The sequence below is a fragment of the Pangasianodon hypophthalmus genome, chromosome 9 (genome assembly GCF_027358585.1).
Source record: "Pangasianodon hypophthalmus isolate fPanHyp1 chromosome 9, fPanHyp1.pri, whole genome shotgun sequence".
In the NCBI taxonomy this organism is placed as follows: Eukaryota; Metazoa; Chordata; class Actinopteri; order Siluriformes; family Pangasiidae; genus Pangasianodon; species Pangasianodon hypophthalmus.
In genome coordinates this window covers 13636957-13664599 of record NC_069718.1, presented here as the reverse complement: position 1 = coordinate 13664599, position 27643 = coordinate 13636957, and the positions used below count along the sequence as shown (strand labels likewise).

The window sequence follows — 27643 nt, the reverse complement described above, 5'->3', positions numbered from 1 at the left end:
AAGCTATCACGGGGTGACAGATTTCTCAGCAGGGAGCAACAGGAAGTTGCTATATGATTCTGACCACAATGGTACACCCAAATTACCCAGCAGTGTTTCCGCTGGCCGGCTTTGATTTCAAAGCAGCATTCCTGGTCAGCCCAGGCCCTCTAACGGCACTCAGAACCGCAAATGTTTTATTATCTTCAGATCTTTAAGTAGGTGGTTATGTTTAATAACTCTCCCAGTATCATCACTGGCAAATAATCAGTTTTACCCTTCACGATTTTACCCATCAGTTTTATTCATTACATGCCTACACAGTACGTATAGGTGATAAATGGAAGTTTACCTGTTTACGAGCACAATTTTGCCACTTTCTACATATCAGCTAGATATGCAACGCATATGGACTTTTTAGTTGTTTTTCTGACTGGCGAGCTGGGAAACCTATTCACTCTACCATGCAGTGAAATATTACACCTTGACTTGCACTTTCTAAAAGTAGCCCAGCGAGCAGTGGCTCATCCCACAACATGTCACCAGTTAAATTCATCTTCTAGAGAAGCCCCTGCTCCACCAGGCAAGCAGACAGAAAATACCATTCTACTTCATTTGTGATAGCTTTGGTGTTGTGTTATGTGTTCTACATCCACATATGCACCAACAATATGAAGTTTAGTGGTTTTGCTTAGCATAAAACAAAAAGTGCCGTTTTATAAATAAATACTATATTATCCAGTCTTGGGCTAAATGGAGCCTAGAGATACAGTATTTACTATTTAGGAGCGGATATTCCTCGGTTACAGAGCTGAGGAGTGGCATGGTAAGCATAGCCTATACTGGAATAGGGCCAGCTTAAGGTGAGAGAGGGTCCCTCAGTGGGTGTTCCATATGATTCCCTTTGCATGCAGACTGTAGCTATAAATACCTTTCATTGGGTTTAAGTAGAATTAGTGGAGATATTTGCCGTCAGCATAGCTACTGATATACTGTGATGGAGTAAGGTCACACACACCCACACATCCACATATATACACACAAATATTAACATCAATGCATTTTCATTCAGCAACTCAGTACAGTACATCTTTTCTCTCACAGTAAGTATGACACACGAACCTTCTGTCTATTTCTATAGCATGAAAGTGTAAACTTTATTGTATATTGACATTTCTAGTTTTCTAATTCACAGATCAAAAAATGCATTGAATGGCACAGTCAGATATCTGCTACATTGCTGATTTGTTTTGTTTGAGGCACTTCTGGCCCTCAGACGGGCTCAAAATGAGTCAAAACTTATTTAGCAGACATGAAATAAAGTAAAGCTTTTAGACAGACATTAGCAAAACCTACTAAATATATATATATATATATAAAAACAGAATATATGCTCCTTGAATACAGGTTTGATTAAAAAAACATCACAGTTTGTCTTGTTTGAAAACTATGTGTTTATATAAGAAAAAAAAGAGATTAAGACATTTCAACACAGGGCCTCAATAAGACATTCTTTGATTGCATTTGATATCTTTGACCCGAGAGCCCTGTAGTTACAGTAAACATTGACTACTCTATCAGGATTAATTAAGGTTGCAGAAGGCTATATGCCATGCTGATCAAGTTCTCTCTGTACTGGAACATCATTTGACAGTGATTCAGGTTTCATAAACTCATAAATTGATGTGCTGATGACTCACTTGCGCTGAATTGTGAGTACTGAGGAGGCACAGCACCCTTAATGCACTGTCGTTTTGCACTAAATGGAGTCTTGTGTTCCCCTGTATTACTGGTGGTGCTTCTGTAATATCTGTCAGTTTAGTAATTTAAAAAATAATATCAATTCTATTTCTATCAGCATGATATTCTCTTAAAAATCCACTAATTTTATACTGAAAATGTTACAAATCGCTTTGAATAAATAAAATAATGGATTGATGTGTATTAATACTGAAAAGCTAATGAATAGAAAAAAGCTGAAATAAAATGCATATGAGAATCTTTCAAAATGATGTGATTTCACCAGTACTCCACGATAAGACTTGCAGCTGTAAATATAATGATGGTGGACCATTTCATTGCATAGAAGGTGATCACCATTTCTTAGCACTTTGCTCACAGTGGGTCAAATCATTGCACTTGAACTGCAGATAGTTGCTGTGCATCAGCTTCTGTGTTATGCTGGTTGAAATTTTTTTCACATTTAACAAAGATAACAATAAACTTGAGGTACAGGTAGAATAGCAGAATAACCAGCAATGTCTGAGTGAAAAGCCTGCTCAGTGAAATTAAGAGATGTTCAACGACGTGTCCACTCTGGTGTCAGGCCTTCCTTCTTTACAGTTTATTCCTCGGCAAGAAGTATCTTTTCACTGATTGTTTGGTCTTCTTAAGAAAAAAAAAAAGGTTACTTTAAGTGAATTAAGCACTTGATGCTGTACTCCACATTATGACCAGTGGAAGCAGATCAACTTTTAAGGCTGTGAGTATTTATCAAATGTAAACCACAGTTCTACCAAAAAAAAAAAAAAAAAAAGGTAGGTAGAAAACATTGAATTACCACAAATAAATCTAGCAGATAAATGAAACCACATGATTTCAAAATATTATAGATAATATAAATATCTTTCATTTATAAAGTGCAAATAGAAATGATCTTGTACATAATCTTAAGACTGTGCCTTAGAACACAGAAAATGGTCTTTGTGGAAAGTGCAACTTGAGATCAGCACAACTGAAAAATAAAAAGTCAAAAATAGAAAATCGGCCTTGTGATAGTCAGACAGTTGACCTCAGGAGGTCTTTCGGATGAATACAGGCACCTCCTCAAGCCCAGCATGGTAACTTTGTAGGAGCGTCCCGCCATCAAACACTTTAGCATTGTTGGTGTCTTGCCACTGAAAGTTACTCCCTGGCAGATATATGTCTCTCTGCAAAGCTCCTTTTTCTGTCACTGGTGCAACAAGTACCTGAAAAGTACATGGCATCATAACTTGGTGCTTACTATGGGATATTTTATGAATTTGCTTCTCATGAGCTCCATTATTGCTTCATTGTTAAATAAATACATAAATAAATAAATAAGCATGTTCTACTTTGTACTTCACTTAAAACGATTTACTGGACTTTAGTACCATTTTCTTATATGTGTTGGTTTCTTAGATGTCTTGGTAAGATTTTTGAGTTTCTAAGCAACCTGAGACATCTAATCAGTACATTATTTTCTCATGGCTTGCTGCCTATGTAGTGAAAACTCACCTCATCTCCAATGAGAAATTCATCATCAATGGTGAATGTGGCTGGGTCATCAGGACTGATCCACCACAGCGGGCGGTAGATGGGGTTTCCAGTGGCATGCCACTCCTGTGCATATTTCTCTATCAGAGGCACTACAAAGTCCTGGCGCTTAGTGATGTAGATTCTGGTTAGGTTAAGGACCTGTAGAAATTGGGAAAGAGCAAGCAATCAGCATCCCAAGATATGGCAAAAGATATTAGCCAATCAGGAATCACCTTCAGCTGTGTGGATGTGAGCTCCCACCCACTCATCCCTTATTTACATGTCATATGAATACAACACGCCCCAACTTGCCTTCATATACATCTAATTTACATAAAACAAGCCTTACTTCATGCAAGTGATGTGGCAATGAGCCAATAAAAGGAAGATCAGGGGAAAGAAAGGGCCACCCAGGGGCCTTAATTCATCAAAGCTCTGAAACGAGCACACATTTGAGTGCATGGAATAATAGACAAACAAATCTGTGCATGATTCAATCAATAATAAAATACTGTATGACATCAAAACAAGCACAACTGATGAATCAGCTTCAGCTGTGTGGACACAAGCTCCTGTCCACTAGTCCCTTATTTACATGTCATAAAAAAGCATCCAGCCAGCTAAATTTGAGAACTGAATAGAGAATTAATGAGCACTCAATTTTTACCTGCATTCTGACCAGACCAGAGTTTGGCTTACAGGTACACTAAAGATGAAATGAATAAGTAAACTGGAATTTGTGTATACTTGTTTCATGATCAGATTTGATCCATCTTTGATGGATAAGGGGCATTATTCTGATGACAGCGGTATGGAGTATCCAGTATCTATAAATTACATTGTAAATGAATAGAGGAACCACACTGTATTTTCCAAATTTAACAAATTACAAGGATCATTGCTGGTATTCATGGTAGGGGAAGCCTAAAAAATGTGAATTATGATGGTAAAATGTCTCATAAATGATTCTTATTGTTGCAGCTCCCATATACATACACACTTTAACTTACAAAATGCTTAAAATGCCAAGACTTTTGCTCTTTCCATTTTAGACAGAAAATAGATGTGAATCCTTTTGTATTGTGGTTTGACACTATCCAAATGTCCTTCAGATGTACATTCCTAGAAGGGTCACATTCTTAAGCTAACATCCCACCCGTGTCTGAAACAAAGTAAAACCACATTTATTAAAAATCCATTGTGAGAAAGTGAAAAGGTTTCGTGCAGTGAATTTTGAATCACTGCCTGGGTTCAACTTAATTTCAAATTGAGAAAACAGATCTGTGGTTTGCGTTTTGGTTATATTTCTATTCAGACTCAATATGCTCATTGATTTAACAACCTCTAATGGAGGCTAGATGCCTAGACACACACACACACACACAGTTAATGACTCATCACACAGAGCAGAGAAAAATGCCAAAAATTTAAATCGGACTAAATGTTGTTCAATATAACTTTAACAGCTATGAATAGAACGCAGTTTAATATGCACCAAAACAACACAGGCCATAAAAGGATTGTCCACCTATGTTTTATTATCCCACAATCCCACAGAAATAAACAACATACTTGTTTCTCATGACAATCAAAATGGAAACTGTTAGTTGTCTCTGCATAATCTCTACATCTTTCAATTCATTGTCATTCCTGAGTGTTGCAGCGACTGTCATTATGGTCAAGACTGAGGGCCACAAATTCGAAAAGAAATTTAATGCGAACCAGATGGACCCTTAACCACAGGTAATGTTGGGAAAAGGCCAAGCAATTATTCCGCCAAATGCAAGAAAAATAGTCGCCTGCAGGATCCTCTACACTTGTCCGAAACTTGAACTGTTCTCCACAGGCTCAGACATACCAATACCTGTGAGTAAAAACGCTGAAAAGAGAGGCGCAGATATTTTTCTAACCATGCTTGAGATGTGGTTCTCATAGTCCCACACAGAGAGAGTGAATATTATATTCCAGCTCTATGTAAGGAGGAAGAAGCAATCAGTTAAACCAACCTTTACTATGGGCACTACCCTGGCGTAGTCATGTAAGTACCAACTTACACTGCTTTCCATCCTTTAGTGAGGATATTGTGTTAGTATACAAAAAAAACCTGGATGTCTTTAGCATATACAGTAAGAAATGGGTGGACAAATCAGCAACCCTGGTACCTGGGACAAGCAGATTTCATGTCCGGGTTATTAGCTTTTAAATGCTAGTTTTAAAAGTAGGTTCAACAACCAGAGAAAAACCTCTCACTACTGACTTTTGGAAAACATTAGTTTTCATTTGGTAAACACACTTCATGGAGATATAACGCACCTTTGATGCTGTAATTATAGTGCCATTGAACTCTGCCACCTGCTGCACTACACACATTGTCTGAGACACAATTTGCTGTTGGTAAAACAATTTTTATGTCATGTGAGTGAAGGACAGTCAGTCACCTTGTCTACCCCAGATGCCCATGGAGGTGTCTGAAAACTGAGCACAGGAAGAAAGGCCACAATCTCCAGCCAGCGAATGAAGAGTTCATCATCTGTGAAAGGCTCAGTGGATAAAGAGCCTCCTGTAACCCAGAGGAACAGAAAGTACATTTCAAATGCCTTATTGCTATCAAGGTTGCCCAATGAATGAGTTTTCTTTTTCTGTATAAACTCTGTGCTGACTCAGTAGCAGGACGAAAGGATAAAAAGAATGGGTGGGGTTGGGGGGTGGGGGTGGGGGTAAGGGGCTGGAAGTGATATTAAAGATGTACAGAAGTCTATTACCTACTGCATCGGGAATGAAGAAATTATAGCCCAGCAGGCTGTAATGCAGCAGGGATGGAATGATACCCTTGAGGCCAGCATAGCTCCAGTCAGACTGCAGTGCACTCATACGGATGAACAAAGGCTTATGGCTGGACCTAAAGCCAGAAACCCAGGCATAAAAAGATAACATTAGCAACAACTCCTTGTAATGAATGATGATTATATCTGTTTAGATGGGAAGAGGTTCAGCATGGGTGAAGTGAATCTGACAGGAAAGCTTGGTTGGTTGTGACTGTTCAAAAATATGAACAAAATAGGGGAACATTCATATTTCGCAAATGCAAAGAAGCACTGTAGTTGAAGAATTACAGTTAACTAACCTTGTTCCTGCGCTAACAATAGTATTGTCCCCAATACTCTCAGCGAGGTCTGCCAGGAGCCTGATGTATTCATCTCCTGTGAGGACAGGAGAGTGTCGCATAGTCTTCTCTTCAAATGGGTTTCCCTCCCCACCCTCTAGCATCACATACTCCATGCCCAAGTGACTGTGTAAGCTGCTCACTCTTTCCAAGAACCAGTTGGTGGCTTCTGGATTTGTGATGTTCAATTTGACACAGTATTTTCCTCTCCACTGAGTTAATAAAGGAACCTATTGAGGGACAAAGACAATGAGAGAGACAGACAATGGATAAATGGCGTCCAGATGGCTGAATGGGTTTGTCAATATATCAGGGACATGCAGAACAGATAAACATGTACCAATTGAGCCCGTGGGCCGGTGGGCAGGCTGAGCCAGTAATCCTGCATTCTCTCTTGTATGGAGGTCTGAAACTGCCGTGAGTCCACACTTATATATGGGGAAAGGGTTACGGAAATGTTCAGAAACTTCACGAAAGGCAGGTCTCTGCTCTGTCTCTTAGAAGTCCTTCTTCTTCCATTGTGGTACTCATGGACCTGAAGACAGGACAGGATAAGGAACAAAAATTTTTTTAAAGGATTTGAAGGATAAAATGGTTTGGGTTGTTAATAAATGCATGAAGGAATTCAATTAATTACTGAATATGTGTGGTGGCTTGGGAAAACCCTTCATGAAATATCATTTGGCTGAACTGAAATATCTTTCACTTTTGCATGTACCTCAACCAGAGGTGAAGTTCTAGTATTTTAAAGTCTTGTTTCCCCAAAAAGGCAAATAAATAAATAAATAAATAAATAAATAAGGGAGAAAAGTACATTTAAAGATTCCATGTTGACTGTTGCCCAGGAGCATCAATGACATTTTGACAGTCAGCATTGGATTACAAAATGAAGTCATCAGGCTTATGTCAGTTTTAGACAGACTGACTATGTTTACCACCACGTCTGTTAAACTAGCTCTTTACCCAACATGATCTTTGTAAAGAAAGAAAGAAAAAAATAAATAAAACAATTCCATATAATTTTGGTAAAATATATTTTCTTAAAGATGACGTGGAAAATCTGTTATTGCCAGAAAAACCTATTTTGGCCAGAACCTGATTTTTTATGTCTTTTTTGTCTGTTTGCCAGAATTTAGCCACATTGACATCTAATGGGTTTTCCCCAAACCCCCCACATTTAGAAACACACCATTTTCTTTATTGCAATTTAGTCCAATGGTTAATAAGCAGAGAACCATCAGATACAGTATTAATCAGCTATCCTTAAAAAAGATGAACCATGTTATTTGGTGCAAAAGACCTATGCTACGTCAGCCATAGTTTTACTTATAGTTAACATAATCACTACAGTAAAACCATGGTAATGTCATGCCCAAGAGCATAATAACCATTTACTATAAGATAGCACAGTAAAACTGTAGCAGTGTCACACTCAATGCACTGTAAATATGTTAAGTTACCATAATGCACCATGTAAAAAACATGGTGTACCACAGAAAAAAATCACGATAGTATCATGGTTTGTAGTTTGATAGCCACAGTTATTACCAAAGTAAGTAGCAAACTATAGTGGACTTTCATAAGGGTATAAAAGTATTAATTTAAGCAATGTAAAAATGGCATAAGTGCTCATATTGACCTTGCAAATAACTGCTAAAATGTATTTCTTTTGTTTCATTCAAGCATGTTGCTTATTGCTCTGGTTTCCAACCCAAACTAAATCTGGATGAAGGTATAGGTTACTGTGTGAGCCTATAGAGTATCACAGGTTACTATGTTAGTGTTATGGTGATATGTGACACTATGCTTGGAATTACAGCTTTACCTCAGTATATGAATTTCAGTTTAATGTCTGAATTATACCTATGGTCAAAAGTCTGTGATAGAGAATACATGGGATTAGACATGATGTAATGCTAAGCTATCTGGAGTTACTTATACTTAAATAATTTTAAATAGCAAACTTAGCCCGCATTCTCTACATACTATGTGCTACACATTTCTGAGCTTGACATATCAACATTTTAACACCTCAACAGATGATAATTTAAATGCCATCACATGACCAAAAGATGCCTTGTCATCTGAGCATCCATAGAATATAGGATAGATACGAACATGAGTACCCAGCTGTGGACCTAACCCCAGAAACAGTGCTTGTTCCCTTTACATTGTTGAAAAATTCTGTATAACAACATAGTTGTACTGCTGTTCTAGGTGCTAGGGACGTCAGACATCACACATCGCCTTGGAAATCATATTTTGCAGTGTTGGGCAAGCTACGTTAAAGCTAAAGTTATCTAGCCTACAGTGCTGTATCTACTACATTCAAGCTATCCTGAAGAGGAAGGCATGACCTAAGTTACATGGCAGAAGTGCTTTAGCTAGATTAATGCTGCATGCATAATAACATCTCACTTAAAAAAAAAAACAAAATTTAATTTTGGGGAAAAAAACATATATAAACATATAAAAAAACCATATAAAGCAGTGTTGCACCGACTTACAATAAACCCAAAAGAGAACAGTGGTGAGTTACCACCTCCATTTATCATTACCCAGTCTATCTGTGACAGTTTGTATGTGTTTATTTTTCATGGGGATGATGAGAAAAAACAGTTTTTTTACACTGCATACTATTGAAGACAAAAACATTAATTTGCTTTCAAAGTATTAATTACTAGTCCAATTTTTAGCCAATAGCCTTGACTTACTTGTTCTTCCAACCAGCAACCCACTCTCTCACACTCATTGGGCATGAGGTGGGAATAGACCCTGGATGAAACACCAGTCCATCACAGGGCACTACGCATACCCATTTACTCACTCATTCATAAATATGGGCAAGAGGGAGGAAACTGGAGAACCCAGAGGAAAACTCCGACAGACACTAGAAGAACATGCACAGAAGCTCCACATAAACAACTTGGGTACAAATAGCTCAGGTTTAAGCTAAGGATCAAACCTGGGGACCCTGGAGCTGTGAGGCAGCAAATCAACCCATTGTGCCTCCCTCCAACCTACAAGAAATACATAATTTAACTGGTTAAAAATATATATTGTTTGTCATGAAAAAGAAATTATGTAGCATTTATCAACACTACTCTATTTGCCAGCCACTTGAATCTAAAAGTATCATTGCTACCATTTCCCTGCTGGTGAGTCTTGTTCAACTAATAGCTTTGCCACCTGAAGTGATACTGCATCCCATCACTGACTGCTATGATTAATGCATCACTATGAAGCTGTCTAATTCCTTCTATCTTTAAGTCTGCTTGAGTTGTACTCTGTTTGAGAAGCCCTAATTTACCCAACTAATGTCACCAACTACAGACTTATTTCCCTCCTGGAAGACCCTGGAACATACTGTTCTGATAAAACTAATTTCAGACTAAACGACCTTCTGGATATATACATACATGAATAGATTCAGGTTCATCTCCTCAAAAGTAAATCTGGAGTTCCCCGGGGTCCATTCTTGTTCTCCTTATATACTAAATATATGGGCTCAGTGACTAGATCTAATAGCTTCTCCTATTACTGCTATGCTCATCACATACAACTTCTTTTCCTCCATCCACTCACCATGTCTGTAGAAGGTATAAGACTGCCTTTCTGACATCTCTTTCTGGATGAAGACCCACAAGCTGAAACTCAATCCTAATAAAACAGAGCTGATATGCTTGCTGGAAGTATTTGCTGGACCTCCTAATCAAAATCTCAGATCAGACTTCTCAAAACACATCACATCTACTAGATCTTGCATCACAGCTTCCAGATCCTGCATATTTGTTCTTTGCAACTTTAGTGTGACTCTATCTGTTATATCTCCTCTGTAGAACATTTAAAATGCTGCTGTTTACCTGGTAACATCTCTCATGTGACTCCCCTACTGAGGCTGAATAGTGACTACACTGGCTTCCTGTTGCAGCAAGAATCAAATTCAAAGCTCTTGTCCTTGCATTCCAGGAATCAAAGGGGTCTGGACCAAACTATATACAAACCCTGGTGCAAAACCATACACATGCATGCCAGCTCAGGTATTCAGCCTTAGGGCTGACTGACATGTCCTTTTCTAAGATCTAAGCGTGTTCATATGAAAGATCTCACTGCTTCAGTGTCCTAGTACCTCCGTGGTTGAATGGGCTTCCCTCTTCACGTAAGTTAACCCCATGTCTCTATTCCTTCCAAAAAAGGACCAACCTCCTCAGACAATATCATTATTTTTTGACTGTTACTTTTGCAGTATGGAAAACAATATCTTAATAGGTCCATTAATGGATTCACCATGACTCAATCTATAACTGCAGCACAGTGCCTGTGACAATAAAAGAATAGAGTAAGCTTAGAGCAATCATTCTGCCATGCTAAAATCTATGGTGTGCTATGAAGGATGTGGGAAATAAAAAGAGAATACTGGCAAACAAGTTTATAACCAGATTCATTCCAAGTCAAGCTGTTGGTTGTGCTTATGAATGTTATTTTAAGCTAACATGGAAAGTAGAAAAGACAAATAAAACTTAGTACTAGGACTGTAGCTTTCTTGAAATCTCATAAAACTATCACACAATGAAAAACTTTCCTCAGTGTAACAGATTTGCTCAGATGAAACTTCTGCTTATTGAAAAGGACCTAAAGAAAGTCTGCATTCACACATGGGTTGCAGAAACTAAACCAATTCCCAAGTATTACATTTTCAGATATAGCAGTCGGTTTGATCTTTCGGAGCTGTAGGAGCATAAACCAGTAATTAGTTAGGCTCAGTCTTCAGTCAGTGAAGTGAAGATCAGTCAGATCTTCAAACAGTCAATTTTGCAATACAAAAAAAAAAAAAAGAAAAATAAGGGCTAAAATGGGAAAACTAAATCCATTTGTGATTAGCTAAGATAACTTGATTTTATCAAGTTAATTGTAGGTCTAGTTACTGTAACAGTAGGCCTGTAAATTACCTGACAAACCTCTGAAGTATTTCTACATTAAGTATATCAGACTTAGAGAACATTCTCTTTCTGGGAAAGAGTAGGTCCTCGGCTCTTTTCCCCTTCTTTTCACCTCCTATTTACCACTTTTAAACTTTCTGGGGGATTCAGGAGCATGGAAAGAAATCTAAGCCAAGTGAGGTGACAGGCATGTGTTTCTGGAACCCCAGCCAGCGAACTTCAGATTCCTCTACTCGTATATGACTAGCTTACTATTTTAATACTTTAATATCACATTTGCGCAATGAATTTGGTATTGAATTGTTGCCATTTTGTCAACCTTTGTTTTAATTTGAATACATCTGATTGAATATAAACCTGACTAATCAATTAGGTAATATGTTTATCTATTTGGTTACAATGGTAATAAAGCTGTAAACAGGGCTAATCGATTTGTCCATATTTGCAGGAGCAAAAGTACACAATTTCTACCCCATAATGTGTACACTCTGACATTAAATCCATAAAGCAAAAGAGGATTTACCATTTATAACTTTATATATAAATAGAATATGATCAATATTAGTGTTGAACAAAAACAATTTATTACAGCAGCCGTAGTGAAGCCACATTAAAATGGCACGCATGTTCACAGCCCTCCTCAGCATAGCAAACTCAGTGGAAACCATTTCCCCTCCTGCTGACATTTCAGTGAACCTGAGAGCTGTCTCTCCATCTCAAGAGAACCAGTCCTGCACCTCACTGATCTCTGCTCGGCTGCTGAAGATCCGCTTAGAAAAATAATGCCTTTCAAGTTCATACACCCTAACTAGCACAAAACCATTTTTCTGTCAGGCTGAAGTTAACAGCCTAGCTGGTGGCTTTTTATATCAGAGGCTTATACTCTGACACCCCATGCTCTGACACTTCCTACTGTGAAAGCAGAATGCCTCTTGTCAGGACCCAGCCTGTGGCATTGATTAAGATCAGGAACTTCATAAACTTTATAACTGACCACACGGAATCTCAAGACTGCTTCACACATTCCTGTTTTCTCATGTAAAACTGCCAGACTGACCAAGTGCAGGCTTAACATTTCTCCCAGACCAAACAAAGATTTATGTACTAAAAACTCCTCTTAAATCTTAAAAAAAAAAATCCCATTAAATCAAGCAGGCAACATCCATTCCACTGCAGTACAAAATGTAACACATACGGCTCATCAAACTATAAAATCTTATGAACTGTAAACATATATATATATATATATATATATATATATATATAACATATATATTCATTCATACATACATCTCCAGTAAATATATTCTAAACTGAAAATAAAATAAATGGAAATAAATTGTGACTTGTCCCTCCCACTTTGCGGCCAGTGTTGCTGGGATTAGCTCAGGATCCACCGTAACTGTGACCAGGATAAAGAGTTTCCTGAAGATGAATGGATTAATTAATGAGGAAACAAACTGTCACCTAAGAAATGCTCTTAGTCTACTGGGACACTTGAATATTTCTCCATTTCTGTTTCCTATTTTTAGTCTGAGACTTCTGTTTTTGCGCAGTAAAAACCCACCACATGTAAAATCTCTTTTTCATCCATCATCATGTGGAAAAACAACACAAATTTAATGCACAAGTAACAGGTAATGGATACGCACACACACATGCACAAACACACATGCATATATACATTCTGCTCATTTTCATGAAGGATGCTAATAATTCTTCTGTTGACTATATGGTGAATTTGACCAGACAACTGAGAGTTTGCCAACATTAAAAGCTTTACATTTTCAAGCTTTAACAAATTCCATTCTGATCTGCCTCTTTTGACATTTTTACTAAAAGTGTAACAAAAAACCTATGAATATAAAAGATTAGAATCGCAAAACAAAATATTTTTTGATAAGACACATTAAAAAACAATGTATAACTAGTGTAATATCATTAAAATATTGACTATAAATAGTGACCAGTGTTGCCATTAGAAAACTATTAATAAGAATGCCTAGAAATGGAATTATGTATATTTAGCAAGATAAAAGTCCCAGAAATAGTAAGATTAGTTAAACAAGTTAAACAAGTACATTTTGCCCCACCAAGGTCTTTAACTGTATCTTTTGGTTTTACATAATAGTCATCAAGCTCTACAGTGAAATCAGGATCCTCATAGAGGAATTTAGTCGAAAGGTGTTTTGATTTACTCAAGCATTTAAACACTCTCCATAGCTGTGCTGCTGAATCAGGCCAAACTGCTAATTATCTAACATCAGCACAGAAATGAAAACCAACATTATGTTTGCAAATTACATGTCTAAGTGGCTTTGTTTTAAAGGGAGAATAATCTGGAGCCTGAAACAGAACCTTGCGGGACAATATACTGCACTTTTTAAGCTCTGAAGAATCTCGTTTTATGCTTACAGTCTGCTGATCTGTCATGTAAGATCTATACAAGGCAAGAAGTTTTAACCATTTAAAAGTTCTTCCATTTATATTGACTGTGTTTTCAAACCTGTTCATTAAAATATCATAGTGCCAAATGCTGCACTCAAATCCAACAGCACCAAAGCAGAAAAATATTCACATTCTGAAGCAAGCAATAGATCACTGACCACTTTAGCCAGCACTGAGTCTGTACTATGAGAGCAGAAAAGCATTTTTCTGCATCAAGCTGTTTTTAATTTTACTGGTGTTGGTTGTGTGTTAATTTGTTTCACTTGTTAAACCACATGCTCTTTTTTATTCAGGGTTATCTAAAAATGGTTCACAGAAACTAAAACTAACCATTGTCTCATTCTGTCCACTGTCTATCTAGCAGTATGAAGATTCGTCATTGGCTAATGAAAGCACCACTCACCATGTTGGAGAGGAGAGATGTGGAATGTTCATCCAGGCTGATGACCCCTTCACCTAGGTGGTGCCTCTTCAGCCGGTTAGAGAAGGTTCTCAGCTCCCTTTCGATCTTTGCCCCTGAGTCCACACTTGCTGGAAGTTTCCAGAAAGGCAGCCTTGACAAGGAAAAAGGAGAGCGCATGACTAGTTAAGGTGCTGCTGCCATATAATGCACCAGGGAAACCACAATTCTAACAAAATCTACCAAAAATATAATTATCATTATCATTAAGCATATGACTTTGTGATTAATCCATACCGTAAGACATTCATGCCGGGCAGTTCTCGATAGGGCATGGAGAGCTTCTGTATTGACTCTTGGTAAACGGCTTTGACGTTCTCTCCCACACAGACAGTGTACTGCAGGGGCAGACGCGCCATACTGGGTGATGTCTGAAGACAGAACTGCCGCCTGCTTTCTACCCCTACATGCAGTGGGATGTGTGGGGCCACCAGTACTGCCACACCTGCAAAAGACCAAAAAACCCCAATTCCTTGTAAATGTGCAATGTTTCAGTATTGATCATGCACTACTATCATTTTTAATGTAGCATACATTGATGATTGAACAGCATTCTAAGGGGTTCTAAGAGGGGAGTCTCAAATGATTGGCCCAACTATGCATTAGGGGTGTAACACAATTATATTATCTGTATCTGTTTAGTGTATCAGTATCTGTATTCAGATAAAGTGGGTGTGGCTTAAACCAGAAAGCGTTTTTTTTTTTCCTTTCAATTAAATATAAACCCTAGGAAAGGCAAGGAAAGGCAAGTTTATTCTATAGCGCATTTCATACACAGAGGGCATTAAAAGTACATTATATAGCAGAAAAGATATATAAATTGAAATTAAAAGATATATCATTATTCCCCCGGAAACACTGGGGAAAAAAATCCAGAGGTAATGAATCATGGTCTGAATTTTGGCTCTGACAGTTCAGAAAATATAAACAAACTTTATGTTAAGTTTGGCTAATTTATACCACTGCAACCTTGACCAGGCAGTTACTAAGGATGAATGAATGCTGTTTTTTGTTTGTCCTGTATGCTTCATATCTGAGTGCTTGCTTGTACCTGCATGAAAGTAAAAACTTCCCACTCCCGCTACCACTTGTGACCCACAGTATTGCAGTTGCAATGCACACCTCTGGTCTTAACCAGATGCCCTGTGAACCTTTCTGGCAATCATTCTAAAAAACAAAAAATAGAGCACCTCCTATTCATATCTGTATTTATATTGGTTTATTTCTGCTGATTCTGAATCATGTGTTCACAGTTGGTTACATCCTTAAGACACATATATTAAATATGCAAGCCAACACATATCTTTTTACCATTTTAAATATTGCCACCATAAATCATCCTGTCAGATTCCAGGTCAGTGATGTTGGGACAGACACCCTGAATCTGCATCAGCACATCTCCTGCTAGTTAAATGTGGCACAAACACCTGTGGTACTGCTGTATGGCATGATCAGTTGTCATGGCCAGAAATGAATGTACTATGCTGACATGGAAGGAGTGGCGCAGCATGCGGTATGACATTCAAAAACATTCAAACCCACTTCAGCCGAAAGTTTTGTGGATGTTCACTATTTTATCAGCCCATCTAACCCTTAGGGATTCATGGTGGCTAAGAATAAATAAGAATATATATTTTTTACAAGTAAAAAACTAAATTAATAAGTAAAAAGTGATAGAAGTTGACTGAATTACTCATAGTTCATGCTATGTGATAATACAGGGTGTCCCAAAAGTCTCCATACATAAGGAAAATTAACACTTTTTAGCAAAATGTCTTCCAAAGACACTTAGATTATATTGTACTTAGATTATATTGTATTTTTTTTTCTGTTAGTCGTTAAGAATGCCTTTGACAAAAGAAGAATGCATTGAAAAGCATTCACATGGATGGATCAGGAAGCAGTCACAAGGTTGCGATGGACTTTAACAGACAACATGGCAAGAACATCACACACAACACTGCTGCTAAACTTATTAACGAATTCAAAAAGACTGGAAGTGTTGCGGACCAGCCAAGAAGTGGACGTCCACAAACATCCACTGACGAGGACACAACCAACGTAGTGCTGGCATGCATAGTTCCCTACGTACAGACACTTTTAGGACACCCTGTAATTCTTAGAGACTTACAATGTACACTGTTGATAGAAATTAAATGTTAGTTAGCTAATTCATTCTTTGCGGCTGAAAACGTCTTCATCACTTCAAATGGACAGATATGTTGTTGGTAAAAGAAAATCACAAGGGGCAGAACATCCAGGCACAGACAACTAACATTCCAAAGTGGGAAGCATTTTGTAAGTACAGCAAGGATTTAAGTGCATGGACAGTAACAATGCCAAACCCCTCCCCAAGTGTGTGATATGTTTGGAGCAACCTTCTAATGAATACAGGAAGCCAGCTTTCTTAAAAAGTCATTTGAAAACAAAACATGAAAAATTAGCCAAAAAAACGTCAAATGTTTCAAAGTAAGTTTGCATAGTTTAAAACAGCTATAAAAGCTGATGAGTAAAAAAAAGCCAACTGCATTTTTACTATTTTTTTACTACTCTTTGCCAAGTTGCAACCTGGGCCAATGGTCACAAAGATACCAAAAATACATAAATTACCTGCTTGCCACACACACACACACACACACACACACACACACATACACTAGTACTGTGATCTTTTGCCTTATCTTTTTGCTTGAGTTATGATCAAAATTTTGGCTACTCAAAATTAGATTTTTTAACTGCTAAAGAATAATAATCCAAGATATCCAAGATAATAATCGTTTACATTCACAGTCTATGATTAATAGTTATGCATAAGAGGCATGATCAACGAATTTCTACAGTAAGTGTGTGGAAGTAACACAGACTTAACAAACACGCTGAGGGGAAAAGGCCAACACAGTTTTGTTCAAAAGACTGCTTCCAATTACAAAGGCTGCAGTTAAGTAATTGAAATGCCAAGTATAATATAGTTTAAATAGTTAAAATAACATAGTTTAAATATAGTTTACATAGAGCAGCAGGAAAATTAATCCAAGGCTTCTCTGGACTGTTTGAATTGTGTAACCCTGCAGACACCAAAATCACACAGTTCTTATAAACGTGCAATGTGCCAATATTGATCAGTCACCAGTTGTCTTTTTAATAGCAATTTTAGACCACTACAATAACTGTGTAAATAAAATGATCTTAAAGTCTATCTAAAACATCCACCCATTTTAAGAAAGATTTGTTAACTCATTAATTGGCCCTGTGTTTAAGGTATTTGAAGTCTTAACTGCCCATATACACACTACTCCCATATTCTGTTCTGTTCATCTTAAGAATTTTGTCTGGGCCACATGATAAGAAGAGTGGTTCCAGGTCAGTGATGTTGGGCGAGGCACTCTGAAACTGGATCAGCACATTACTTATAGATGTCATTTTTTATTGTTCTCACCCAGTTGCTATTTTAATGGCCAGAAATGAACATGCTATGCTGACATTGGTAGAACGGTGTAGCAGGGGTGTGGCAAATGTATTTTCAAACCCACTTCGATCCAAAGTTACACAAATTATACCATCTTTCAAGACCCCTCTTTGCACAGAAGCCTATACCCTTTTTTTTTTTTTTACAACACAGTATTGTGGATGTTCCCTATTTATGACTTAAATAAACAGGCTACTTCACTCAAATGCTAACTAAATACAACTAAATGCATTATTAGAAAACATTTGAACAAACAACTCAGTTTTTGCTAGTAAATATGAATCAGAGGTGATGCAGGATATTGGCTGGAGGGATAATCAGTGAACGTTATTAGCAAATCATAATTTTAAAAAATCAGAATGGCCAAATTTATTGCATTCACAGGGATGAGAACTTTGCTGATATACACGCTGCAGGCTCACACATGTAAGTGAACCCCTGAAATATGCACAAAAAGGCACAAGACACACTTTCTGTAAGCTATGCTAGCCATCCAGTTCTATTCTATCATGCAAATATTGGTGCAAAATTGATAAAGAAATTTAATTGTCCCTAGGTCATGAAATATGATCTTGAAAATAGATCTGATCCACATGGTTACTCAAAGCATTTCATTGTTAAAGTGTAATAAGTATAATAATAAATCTAGTTAGATTAGTCAGACACAACTCAGTTAGTTAGACACATCCACTAAGTTTTTTTTAACCTTATTTTCTGTTTACTACACTATTCAAGGGTCCCTTAGGGGTTTCTTCATGTTTAGAGTTTTCTTCTGAGTCAGAAACAATCCAGGGACAGCCAATAAACCCTTTAAGGATTTCTAAATGGGGGCACGGTGGCTTGGTGGTTAGCATATTTGCCTCCCACCTCCCCTCTGTGTGCGCGGAGCTTGTTTTCCCACACCCTGGGGGTTTCCTCTGGGTACTCTGGTTTCCTCCCCCAGCACAAAGACATGTTTTAAGCTGACTGGCATTTCCAAACTGTCCATAGTGTGTGCAGTTGTGCCCTGTGATGGGTTGGCACCCTGTCCAGGGTGTCCCCTGCCTCGTGCCCTGAGGTCCCCACGCTCCCCTGCAACCCAGTGTAGGATAAGCAGTATGGAAAATGGATGGATTTCTTGATTTGACCATTTTTTTCATAGGATACTTATCAATGGTTGACATATTGTCCCATGTCATCTATTTGTTGACATATTGTCCCATGTCAGCACTACAAATGTAGAATTGAATTTCTATCATTTAAAAATACACATTTTGTCTTATCACTATTAGGCATGATATACCCAATATAAACACAGTACTGATGGAAACGTCGGATGTTAGGTGATCCCTGTTAGGTGAGCCCTTTGGTGGCATCTTTTTACCCCTCAGTCCACTCATTTTATTTTAACTTTTATTTTATCTTGTGACCCTCAGGACAAAATTAGCTGAACATAATCTCTAATCTCTGTTTTATATATATAATATGAAAATTAATTCAAGCATATAAAGTTTCATAGTGGAAACGTTGGATAGGTGTCATTTAGTCATCTAATATTAGGCCACTTTTAGTAAGACTTCAAAATGGGTCATTTTGACTTGAAAACAAGTGTTTAAGAGTTCTTAAACCTGACATAAACAAAACACAAAGTTTGACTTTACATAATTTATGAACATAAAATTGATTTAAAGAGAGCAGTTTGAGAAAAGCAACCTGAAGGCTAGCTTGGACGTTTTGGGTGGTGCAGCTCTACGCCCATGTGAAATGATGAGATGATGTGAACCAGATAATCGCGTCCGCAGATGTGGCTGCCCTCCCAGGAATTCCCGCTGCCTCTCAGATTTCTCCACCATGTCAGAGTACCCCCTCATGCAAACACACCCCAAACACCCCAAACACACACACACACAAACCAAAAACCTTTTGCTCCTTTAGTTTTTGTTTTCAGTTCTAACTGTGAAAAAAACAAAATGGCCACTGATGTAAAAACTGCATGTATTTCAATCAACATGGGGTCCCCACAAATTCCTAAAAACACGTAATCCCCTACCCTTATTCCATTACACTCACACACACACACACACACACACACACACACACACACACAGACACTGCTGAACATCTCACACACTACTCAATACTCAATACTGTGAATATCTTCTGTACACTCATGCCTGGATTCTCCTCACTCACAGCAGTACTCTCTCCCACTCAAAGATAGAAAAAACATAAATTTCTATCCTTTTTCTCCCCAAAAAACTAGACCTTAAAAAACAATTTTCATGCCTTAAGCCTTAACAGTACATGCATTACATCCAAATAGAGTTCATGATATTGTCTGCATAAGCAGTTGCTTTTATTTGTGCCTTCAACATGTTAAGGAAACCACATTTTGGGACACACAGTGGTTCTTAAAGTGGGTCCTGGGACCCCCAGGGGTCCATGAAGCATAGCCTTTTAATTCAGCTACAGTGGTGGAAATAGTATCTTGTCATTATCAAAGTTATTATATATATATTAGTGATCAATAACTCAAAAACATGAAAGCCTATAAATACTATCAGCTTGGACCAAATGTGTTCTTTAAAGGAGATTAACGGATAGAACTTTTTTTGCTTTAATAAATATATAAAACATTAATTTAATATTATTATTGTATACATGAAATAAATCTGTACTGAGGGGGTCTGGAATTTATTTTACAGTTAAAAGGTTCCCAGGCTACAAAACATTTGCGAACTTCTGCTGTACATAATTGAATCTGCCAAGCAAAATTTACAAAAGGTCCCTAAAATGAAGAACGCATTATTATAGAGAAGCTATGCTTGGCTGGATGATTTTCCTCAGGTACAGAAGAAAGTCTACGCTGTAGCCAATGGCAAGATCAAGTACTCTGATAAGATTAAGTAGACTAACAGACATCTCACTCTAGTCTCACTCTTTCTGGGTTGATTAGATTTTTTTTTTAACTGAGAAATGAGAACAAATGACATTTACAGGTTGGAAACTATAAATACAAGTTATTAGAGAAAGTCTGAAATCCCTCAAATACCCAGTGAGTTTGCCAGATTTTTTTTTTTTAAATAGCAAATTCAATTTCATACACTTCAAATTGAAAAGAAAAAAAATGGGAAGGAGATCAAGTGGAAAACTTAGAGCTGCAGAATGTACATGTGTGAAGTTGTGTAGACCTGCGTATGGTTCTATTTTTGGTATCAATTGCGCCCTTAGTCTCTATCTCTTTTATTTTTTTTTAACTAGGAGCCTTCAAAAGCTCTGAGGCACTTTCTCAAGGTGCGTGCAACATACAGGAATTTGCACAGGAGGGAATCAATAACTGTCATTTGGGGAAATTTAAGAGACTTTTAGTCTGAGTTATGGCCAAGGTGGGTTCTTAAGTTAGCAGCATCTTATTTTTAGAACAATTCTCCTCAGTAAATACTACCAGCTTTCCTGAAATATTTTCCACTAGGGCTTTATGGGAAAGATAAATGCCTAATGGTGTTGTCCTTTCTCTTTTCCCTAAAAGACATCCAAAGACTTCCAAAAGACATAAAAGAAATTTGTTACAATTAATGAAACGATTAATTAACAAAATGCTTTATGCTGTCTGTCCATTAGATAAGCACTTCAAACAATCGGAGACCATAAAGACTTAAAGGATTTTTTAAACTGTTTGTCTTCCAGTCCTGCACTGTGTGAGGTCAGAAGTACACCTCTGTAGATCCGCTATGGGCTGTGAAGATGAGACGGTGAATTAAAGGAAACGGTGTGGGCAGACATCCTGCTGTCTGCCACATGGCTCAGCCTCCACACCTGCCATCTTCGCACACTTATTTATGACTCGAGTGCATGCACAGGAGTGCTGAAGGTGTGATTTGTGGAGGCTAAATATGCTGGGAAGCTTCGAGAGGGCTCAATGAACTGTGAAGATGATATTCAGTTATCAAATTCATCATATTAACTGTCTGTGATTCAAAAAGTGTAATCGTTATAAGAAAAAGAGTAAAAATGAAAGAAATGGAAAGCAATAAGAATATAAACATGCTGGTTCTCTGAGGATAGCTTGATCTAAACGTATTGCTATGTTGGTTAATTAGTAAACAAGAAACAGGATAAATTAAGGTTCAATTATTTTCAAATCCAGCCATAGCTTTCCTACAAATAAGTAATAAGTGAAAATTAAGGCAGCTGACACTGTAATAGTGTAGTAAAGTGGATACTGACTGGTATTTAAAGTGGCAAAAATGTTTGCCCTCTGTCATGTCTTTACATCAGTTCTAGATAATAATTCATCTTTAGTAAGTGCTTTATCCTGGTCAGGGTCATGTCAGATCTCAAACCAGTCCCAGCAACACTGGGCATGAGGTGAGAACATACCCTGGATGGGATGCCAGTCGATTGAAGGGGCAAAATTTGAAAAATGTTCATGCATTTTTTGCAAAATACAGCAAAATATTATTCCGTATGAAGGGCAACTTGTGCCACTTTCACAGTAACTTGAGGAGCAATATATCACATAGAAATAAACCTCAAGCCATAGGCACTCAGAAAAAAAGCCAAAACCTACAGATGGGTGACAAAAGAAAAAACATGGTGCTGTTATGCTGTGTGAGGCATTTTACTAACACGCTTCTGGTCCACTTGTCCCCTTAGAGCGGAGTTACTGCACATCAATACAAAGTTCTTCTGACTAAATACCTTTATCCTGTAATGAAACATTTCTATCCTGATGGGAGTGGTCTCATCCAGGATGACTCCACCCCAATCCACAGGGCACGAGATCTAACTGAACCGGAGTGTGAGAATGATTATACTGTACCGTATGACCTTCATAGTCACCAGATCTCAACCCAACTGAACACCTATGGAAGATTTTGGAGTGATGTTTCAGACTGCGCTCTCTATCACCATTATCAAACGTCGATTGAGGGAATATCTTTTGGAAGAATGGTGCTCATCTCTCCAGTGCACTTCCAGAGCCTTCCAGAGTAGAACCTATGCCAAGCTGTTCTGGTGGCTCGTGGTGGTCAGACGTTGAGTTGTCCTTTAATATGTCACCCATTTGTATATCAACCCCAACGCAAGTAATGACGTGGTCATCGATTACATGAAATTCTACTTGTTTCTCCATGATAATCTTCTTTAGAGTTTCACAAAAGGTTTCTATTAAGATTACGATATTAGCAAGAAGAACTTTTTGTTACTTGTGCAAAAATCTGTACTTTGGCCATAGTGGATTATTTTATCTAAAATCCCATTCCTAGGCTTGAGAAAGCACATTTAGGCAAGACAGCGAGACAGTCTGATTTTTTTTCATGTAGCCTGGCTGGTTTAGTGGCAGGTGCACTACTTAGTGGACCCTGCACACCATCATTCATACACACTAGCAATGATAACAAACTTCAGTTATCTCATCCAAGTCTAATCTGCTATGATAAATTGAGGAAACTTCAAAGTATGCCAAAGAATTCACCTTATTTAAGAAAGGCTTCTTTGTGAGCCTCATATCTTTTATTAAAGGAAAATGGAAAATAATAGGATACTAATGTTAGATGGAGAACAAAAGGTTACTGTGGTTACCAAACTCAAATATAAACAGATAAAAACAAATGAAAAAAATGACATTGCTGTTATTACAGTCCAAATGAGAGCAACCTGCGTTAAATCAGGTATACACTAGACTTTGGGACACACTTATATTTAGAATATGGCAGCTTATGGTGGTATAATAGGGTCACATATCAAAAAAGTTTTTCTTTACATACTTCCTCTAAAGTCAATGAAATACTATTAGCAAGAAAAATCTCAAGAAAGCAGATTATCACCGACGTAAATAAACTGAAAAGATTCATATTTTGCCTCTGGTTCACAGATGTGTGTAGCTTACCAGATTTACTATTATTGGGTGTGTAAAGAAAATGTGAAAAATGTTTATCATCCAGTCATCTGCTCAACAGAAACAGAGGAAAATACAATCATCACTGATGTAAATAGCAGTCTTAGGCAGAAGCTGGGTTATAAAGTCACATCCATTTTTATGGCACAAATCTTCTGAAGTGATTGAACTTCTGAAGTGATTCTAACATTAGTTAGGATTTATTTATTTTTTGCTCTGAACATCATGAAATTTGAAATTAACAATAGCTATGAAATTAAGAGGTCACCATTTAATTCAAATGTATGCATAAGTACTCATGTCCATATTGTATGAAGAAGATAGTAACTGTAGAACTTTTTATAAATAGTCCTTCCAGTTCAGAGAATAGTGAGTTCATTAGTTCAAGCACAAGAACTCGAACAAAGATGTTTGAAGACAAAGTTGATTGAAGTAAAAGAATGTCAGAGCAAGTGAACCATCCCGCCATGAGGATGAAAAATGAGAATCAATTAATCACAGACGCAGCGAAGATAACGTAATGAAAACACTTGACGTGCCAAAATCAACTACTTGGTGAATTAATATGAAGCAAGAATCAGCTGATTGTCTTATTCAAGACATTATCTCATGGAAAATGTGATAAAGGTGAACCTGTTCCAGTGTAATCACGTTCTCTGTGAAACATGGCTGCATGGGCATGTGTGTCTGCCAGGGGAACTGTTTCAACTGACGTTAAATCTACAACATTAAAACCACTGACTGCACCGAACACTAACCTGAGACACTGAGGCACTTCTGGAGAGTTATCTCCAGGGCTAAAAAGTGAAATGTTCTTGACTGATTAAAACAGTCTCCCAGCAGGAACCATGCTAAGCATGAGTTTCACTTATTGAAGACAAGACAAAAACTTAAAAAAGCCCTGATACAACATGAAAATAGTTGCATGACACAACATCAGGTAAGACACTCTGTGTCCAGTGACGCATGGGCAGTCAAACAGTCATTGATTACAACTGACAGGTACTAAACACGAGAGGTATATTTAAGATGATCTTAAACTGTTCACTTTCTCCTGGTCCTCTGAAATAACAGTAATTCCTGACAGTAATTTAAGTCAGATATAGATGGACATAACCTCAAATTAAAGCTAACAATCTCCACCTTAACCTTATAGTTATCTTCATTTCAAATCCTCAATGCTGGAGTACAAAGCCATAATAACTAGAATAGACTGCACTACATGCACATCTATTGTCTGTGTGCGGGTTTTGTTTGGGTTTTTTCGGCCACTGCTCTGGCCAACAGCTCAACATTTTTCTTTTTTCAAGTGGGACAATTAAAGAGGCTTTTAGGCAGCTCACTAATCCAGCATGTCCTTTAGCATGCTGGGATTAAAATCAGGCGACCCTTTCAGCTTGTAGCACTGTTACATAAAGTTGGAAACCCCAGTCATAATAGGCTGTTGGTAGTATCACATGATATTAATGATGTCCTTTAGTTAATGTTGTGTCCTTTGTTGTAATCTAATTCTCTTCAGCTGTGTGGAACACAAATTAACACGTTCACCTTTTAGCTGCTGATGTTTATCTCACTTGGACACACACACACGGGCACGTAAACGGAAATAAACACACAAAAGAAAAAAATCAAAAATAAAGATGCGTTTTGTGTGCATGTGAGAGAGAGAGTGTTTGTGTGCATTACATTTGGACTTCAGCTGCTCTGCCATACATGCCTTTCATAGTCAGCCTAGTAGTCCGGAGCCCCATGGGTCTCTACAATAGCCCTTCAATGAATAACGTTAACCATTTGCATCTATCTGCATGGCATCTGTCCACCCGATCGAGCTCACACCCGAAAATAAACGCACAAAGTATTATAATCACTGTGATTCTGGCCCTGTCTCATTTTTAATAGCATCAGAAGACAAATGTTAAGGAATTCTGACGGACTCTAGGTGCACTGATGTCTGCTGATCTTTATTTTCTATCTAATAATCAGAACTGGACCTTGAGTATTGAGTTATAAGACATTGTGCATCATTGGTTTATTTACTACAGGACACACTTGAGAAATAGAGATGAAGGGTGACGTGCATATGTAATATGAACAGTGTTGACGTTGATGTGGAACCCCTCTTTATCATTTCTCACCTGACGAGCCCAGGAAATAGCGCTCTAGGACTGAACCAAAGCCAGAGGGGTTGTCCCGCAGGTCACTGACGGTGAAGGGCTGCATTGAAATATCCACATCGTTTATTGGCCACCGCAGTGCTTGGACACTGGCCCCACCGTACCACGATACATTATCCATGGAGAAGCAGTCCTGGGAAAGAGAGATACAAACACAGTGTCAGAGACAAAGAGAAAGTTAAAAACTCAACATCAATTTGAAGATTTTTTTAATATATTTTGAAAACTGATATTTGAAATTTTTTTTCTGAGTTTTATTGTAAAAGGTGGCATTAATAATTAGAGGTATAAAGCCTGGGCACATGATAGGGCATTATGCGGGTAGGGAATGTACAAACGGAAGGGATTAAGCTCTGAAAACATTTGAACTGCTTTAGGATTTAGTTATTGCATGACAAAGAGAGATGTGGATCCTCTGGCATGGGAATCCTAATGTGAATGAAAGCTTGTGTCCTTGTCCTGTAAACAATACCATGTTTGGTTAAAAAAATGAATTAATTAATATGTATAATAATGTATGACAATATGACATTGATATTGTGATATATTATCATGATACATCATGATACATTCTTCACTTTTCATGTGTCAGTATTTCTGTATAGGCCTGTTCAGTGTTATTAAATAGAATGGAGAGAATGGGCATTTGTGCTGCTTGTGGCTGACCAATTAAAACGCATATTAAATTGATCATCAGTTCTGCTATATCAGAGGTTCTTGGCTCCAAGATAGTCATCAACTGGGAAAGATGTGTTAGAAAAAATGTGCAGAAATGTGCTACACGCACGCCGTTTCTACCTTGAGCTCCACATGGCAGTGCACCGGGGTCCAGGTCACGGTGTAGCACTCGGTCCCGGCCTCGTCGCCGGCGTCCAGAGAAATCCTCACGTCGGCTACGGAGTCCCACGTGTAGCAGAACTCGGTCTTGTTAAGCCAACAAAGGTTGCGCACGAACGGCACATCAGCCTCAGAGCCGCCCGCGTGTCCCAGGTCGATCTGCACGAACGTCTTGTCCTCAGAGAGCGTCTGCACCACAAGCGAATGCGCCCTGCGCTCCCACACCAGCCCGCTGAAGCTGCCCTTCAGGATCCAGTTCTTGTTGGGCTGGTCCACCACTTGCCAGTAAATGATGCCGATGGTCATCACAAAGAACACGGCCACGCCGAGACACGCCACTGCCCCCTTCCACGTCTCGTTCATCTCCTTGTGCCCTGCGTCCCACGTTACCTCCGGGATGGGGCTCGGGTTCCTGGCTCGCGCGTGCGGCATGTCGGTCGCTCTCGGGCGGATAGACAAATCTAATCAGTCGTGGAGTCGTGGAGAAATCCTCACACGCCTCATCGTGTCATTGCAAGGATCACAGAGAAAGCGTGCCGTCTCAGTGTGCACTGGATATTGTCCTTGGTTGCGTATTCGTCACACCATGGAAAATCAGTTTCCAAAGCGCGCATAAGAAAAAACAGAGAGAGAGAGAGAGAAAGAGAGAGAGAGAAGCCCCTGACTTACAGCATTGCTTTTAGCAGTGGTCTTTAGTGACAGGACTGATCACAGAGGAGTGAGCAGGCTGTGCTTTTGGGAGCAGAGTCTGCGAGCGGCTCCTTAGCCGCGTTATTTGCTTGCCCTGCACTTTTCGCTCCGGAGTCTGACGTAACCGCCAAGCACTTCTTCACATTCAGAAAGGTGGAGAAGAGAGAGGGGGATGAGGGTGCCGGGAGAGTTGGAAGCCTCATATTCCCAGCAGACCGCTTTGGGGAACAGGAATGAGTCTCCCATACGTGAAGCCCGAAATGCGCTCTCTCCAAAACGCATTTGGTTAAAGCGCGCGTGGCTGTTTCCCACACGTCTTTTTAACACGT

General features: G+C 38.4%; 1 protein-coding gene across 1 annotated transcript; it reads right to left on the bottom strand.

Annotated features, from left to right (window-relative positions):
• On the bottom strand, nucleotides 1–27643 carry si:ch211-236l14.4 (SITS-binding protein). The gene is made up of 10 exons (XM_026919663.3): nucleotides 26586–27643; nucleotides 25749–25920; nucleotides 14507–14714; nucleotides 14213–14363; nucleotides 6762–6956; nucleotides 6383–6651; nucleotides 6021–6157; nucleotides 5697–5818; nucleotides 3238–3417; nucleotides 1–2948 (listed from the first exon to the last, which is right to left on the bottom strand). Exons 1-10 carry the CDS (start codon nucleotides 27054–27056, stop codon nucleotides 2772–2774), a joined length of 2082 nt encoding a protein of 693 aa, XP_026775464.1. The 5' UTR covers nucleotides 27057–27643; the 3' UTR covers nucleotides 1–2771.

Excerpts from the sequence above, each read along its gene's own strand:
- si:ch211-236l14.4 (XM_026919663.3), bottom strand. The coding sequence starts at position 27,056 with ATGCCGCACGCGCGAGCCAGGAACCCGAGCCCCATCCCGGAGGTAACG. Across the intron at positions 14,715-25,748 it reads CTATTTCCTGGGCTCGTCAG|GTGTGGCAGTACTGGTGGCC; the intron begins GTGAGAAATGAT and ends GGTCTTTTGCAG. Across the intron at positions 2,949-3,237 it reads AATTTCTCATTGGAGATGAG|GTACTTGTTGCACCAGTGAC; the intron begins GTGAGTTTTCAC and ends TGTACTTTTCAG.